The sequence below is a fragment of the Lucilia sericata genome, unplaced genomic scaffold (assembly GCF_015586225.1).
Source record: "Lucilia sericata isolate MDLA Ls3-8-SP2 unplaced genomic scaffold, ASM1558622v1 Contig000634F_arrow, whole genome shotgun sequence".
Taxonomy (NCBI): domain Eukaryota; kingdom Metazoa; phylum Arthropoda; class Insecta; order Diptera; family Calliphoridae; genus Lucilia; species Lucilia sericata.
In genome coordinates this window covers 137,008-141,140 of record NW_023994640.1, presented here as the reverse complement: position 1 = coordinate 141,140, position 4,133 = coordinate 137,008, and the positions used below count along the sequence as shown (strand labels likewise).

Sequence of the window (4,133 nt, the reverse complement as noted above, 5' to 3'; positions counted from 1 at the left end):
TGGTTCAGTGTAGATAATTTAGCTAGTTTTTATGCTAATTTAGCGATTCAGCGAGGAAAAGAAATTTTTGAAAAGTAGCGGAAATTATAGCGATTTTTGAGTGTTGTCTTTGCTTATATGGAAGAACTATAAAAAGAGTGATAATAGTTGTGTTTTGTTGCTATCAATGAGTGTTAACGCTTAAAGTTAGCAACAAAACGAACATTACCTGACTTGGCATCACTCCACAGAAGAAATCTGCTAAATCTTGAAATTATTTACATTTTCTTAAAAAAGGTTTTTTTATTTGATATTTTTTTTTGATTTAAATTTTATTTTAAAATATTTTTTTATTGTTTGACATAAACACATTAATATTTGTATTTTTATTTTTGAATTGGTAGCACTTTTATCGACGTTAAAATTAACTTGTATAATTTTACACGTTAACTCCTAACGTTTATAAATTTTAAATTTATATGAAATTGCCTTTGAACGTTAGCAACAAAACACAACTAATATTTAAAAATTTATTTTATATTTAAAACAAAAAAATTCTCTTGAGATAAAAGATAATAGTAATACTTTGATATGTTTTATTTCAAGACTTCCACGATTTAGAATAATATATATTTTTTAATATTCATTAAAATTTGCTTATAATTATAAAAGATTATAAGCATTGTTTTATATGTCGTTTAAAAATAAGAGAAATATCAAATGATTTGTCAATATATCAAAAAATTTAGATAAAAATAAATTTTAGCTATTTTTATTTTTTTGCACATAATTCACAGAATTAAAGAAAACATATGTTAACATCACTGTTTAGCTTTTTCTTATTCAGAGAATTCAGCAAAAGTTATGCCAAGTTCTTAGACATAAAAGTTAGTGATGCCGTATAGCAAGAAATAACAAAAATTGGCATTACTTATTAGTAATGCACTGACGTGTGTATTTTCTCTCAGCTGTCACAGCAAAGGCTTGCCAGACTAGGAAATTTGTTGACGGGAATTTGCAAAGCTTTTTGGAAATATTTAACATTTTCTGAGTATACATTTGAAAATGAATTTTTACAAATCCATAAGAAGTTAACTTTTATTATTTCTGTTAATTAGCTTTGTTATTATTTAAATATTAAGTATTATCAGCTGTAACATAAAACCAAATAATAATTTAAAAAACTAAAAATTTAGGATTTTTTGGGTATAATTTATTTTTTAACAGGAAACAGCCATCAAAATAATGTGGCAACTTTATTACTTGTTGACATTTGTAGTAAAAAGAAAAATTGAGATACAGCCGGGTAACGAGAGAAAAATAGTGATTGTTAAAAAATAGGTGCTAAATGGAATATTTGGTGTTTAAATTTTGTTAACTTGATAAGAAATTTACACGCAGAAAGCATAAGTGAAAATGTTAGATATCATAAAATAGAGCTCGATACCTAAACTTATTGAAGCAAGAGACAAGTAATACCATTTTTCTAAACTTACAAAAACTTTAAACTAAATTATTATTTAAACCTTATCTAAGGTTAGGTGGTGAACTTCTTGGGAACTGGTCTACTTTGTACTTTCATAAATTTCGAATATTACTACAATAAACAGCAACATTCCGGCAATTTTGTTAAGCTGAAAATCCGTGCACATGGGTCAGTTCACAATTTGCATTTATAAATTTCTGTGGCAGTTGCTGCACAACCTTGTCTCTCTGTTTGAGTTTTGTTTGTGGCTGCGTTTACGTTTAATTGCTTTTGCTCTATGGTCATATGATCTCTGCCGTACGCCAGCAGAACGAGAACAGAATGAATACGATCTACTGCAACAATGTAAAAAACACCTAAACAAAATACCAAAACATATTAATTTAATCATTGGTCCAGAGAATACCCAGGTTAATGATGAACTACTAGCACACATCTTTACCTATGCTTTACATATGAACATAAATTGCATCAGCTATTATGATACACGTTATACGAATGCCTCGAACACATCACGCCTAACTGCTTTAGAAAAACTAAGTTGTCCTAAAGGCTGGAAAAGAAAAAATGTTGATACCCATCATTCCGTGTGGTATATTTGCAAAGATGAGACATCAAACGGTTTGGTTAAAAATGGGATTAACGGTGTTAATGGTGTGAGTAATACACCTAAGTCAACAATAACAAATGGTCATTTGCCTAAGTCATCAACAACTGTTTTGGAGAATACATCAATAGAGGTAAAGTGGTTATTGTTTTTTTGTAAGAGTTTTCTTATCAATTCTATATCCAATTTTTCTATTTAGTGCTAACAATAAAAATAAAAAGTCTTTTTCAATATTAAAGAAGTTTATGAAATTTTGGTAAAATGCAGGCAATTGTTGAGAGCATTTTGATTTGCTTAGGTTTTTCTAACTTGAAGTTTAATTAACACCTTATTAGATTATCAAATATTTATTAAAGTTTGTGTTTGTTTTTATGTTTGAAAAAGATAAGCAAGTCTGGCAACGTCGACTTTTCCATATCACCTAAATTCTACAACTATTTCCATGACTATTTTTTGTTTGCAGTTCAATACAAACATAACTTTAATTGAACTTTGATATCAAATTGATTTATGTTTGAAGTGATAAGAATTCTTTTTCGATTTAGCACTACTATGTTAAAAATCAACAATTATTGCGTCTTTTTACATAGCAAGGAAGCATACTGCATTTGAAAAGTCATACATACATATGTATATAGATAGATAGATAGATAGATAGATAGATAGATAGATAGATAGATAGATAGATAGATAGATAGATAGATAGATAGATAGATAGATAGATAGATAGATAGATAGATAGATAGAAGAACAAACAATTCCCTTAAGCATATTCTGTTTTGCACTTTATCCACTAAAATACTCGTCTATCCATTTAAACACATTTTCGAAACTTCATCCAAAATAATTTTTTATTGATTATGTTTAGCGGTTATAAATTTTGAACCTATAGAGCATGATTTATTTATATTCATCATACGCCACCAGACAGAAATTTATTTTGCTTTGATTTTAGATTTTAACTTAACGCTAAAATCACTTTTCATTTCAAAAGCTGATATATAACTCAAAATTTGATTTTTCACTAAAAATCGATTTTTGTGGTAAAATTTTAATTTGACATTCAATCTATCTATCTATCTATCTATCTATCTATCATTCATTGACGCTAGGTCGAAAATCCTATTAAACTCAAGAAATAAGTTTTAATTTTTAAACCAACAAGCTATCTTAATCTTAAATTATTCACATCCTTTTCTTTCAGATCTATGAAATCCAACCACAAAATAATCACTCCCTTATAGCGCAAATATGTCGAGATCTTTTCGAACAACGACACACCACAGAAATACAAAATCTCCTAAAAGACAGAACAACACTAACGGAACGTTTAAGCGAGGAACTTTCTCAACATCTGGGGAATTTAACAGAACCCGAATTAAGTATTATATTCGATGATAATTTATGTACATATGGTATGTTGCCATGGCATACACGTTTCACCGAATTCCACCTACACGCCAAGGGGCAACGTTTTGACGTGAAAACTTTTGCCCAAATATTATACAAATACTCACGTGTTGAACAAAGATGGGGTAAATAGTTAATATTATAAATATTTTCTTTTATATTCTAATGTCTGGGAGAGAATGTGCCGGAGTTTAAGGCTTTCTTAATGGTTTTTATTTTAAACTGTGAACTATATGATTCTAAAAAAAAATTAATTATGTGTATAAAGGAGTTTATAGAAAAGTGAGTTTGTTTTTAAGTTAAGTGCAAGAAATATTCACTATAAATAACAAATGACTTAAGTTAAGTTCAATATTTAAGTTAGCAAATTGTAATTTAAAAAATTAACTTAAACAATGAAGTGAAAATGTTGTTAATAAACAATTTCGTAAAATAAATTATAACAATAATTGTTAAGTTAAATTATGCCGAAAATAAAAATGTGCTGGAGTTTTTGTTTTGTCAAAATGAATAGAATGGTGTAGAGAGGAAGTGTTAAAACACAAATGGAAATAAGGAAGCGGAAACTAATTTTACCAGGATAAAGAAGGGGTAAGTGTATCAGTTATACTGTTTGTAATTTACATTTCGGATGATTTAGAGATTTAAAGT

At 27.9% G+C, this 4,133-nt stretch overlaps 1 protein-coding gene across 2 annotated transcripts; it reads left to right on the top strand.

Moving 5' to 3' along the window:
- The first annotated feature begins 1,256 nt into the window (after nt 1–1,256).
- LOC119606916 lies at nt 1,257–3,962 on the top strand. Of its 2 annotated transcripts, none has more exons than XM_037960581.1 (3): nt 1,257–1,451; nt 1,521–2,205; nt 3,277–3,962. In XM_037960581.1, exons 2-3 carry the CDS (start codon nt 1,630–1,632, stop codon nt 3,613–3,615), a joined length of 915 nt encoding a protein of 304 aa, XP_037816509.1. In that variant the 5' UTR covers nt 1,257–1,451; nt 1,521–1,629; the 3' UTR covers nt 3,616–3,962. The 2 variants fall into 2 exon arrangements, with proteins under 2 accessions (XP_037816509.1, XP_037816507.1); XM_037960579.1 differs by having other exon boundaries at nt 1,516–2,205.
- The last annotated feature ends 171 nt before the right edge of the window (nt 3,963–4,133 follow it).

Excerpts from the sequence above, each read along its gene's own strand:
- LOC119606916 (XM_037960581.1), top strand. The coding sequence starts at position 1,630 with ATGGGTCAGTTCACAATTTGCATTTATAAATTTCTGTGGCAGTTGCTG. Across the intron at positions 2,206-3,276 it reads TGGAGAATACATCAATAGAG|ATCTATGAAATCCAACCACA; the intron begins GTAAAGTGGTTA and ends CTTTTCTTTCAG.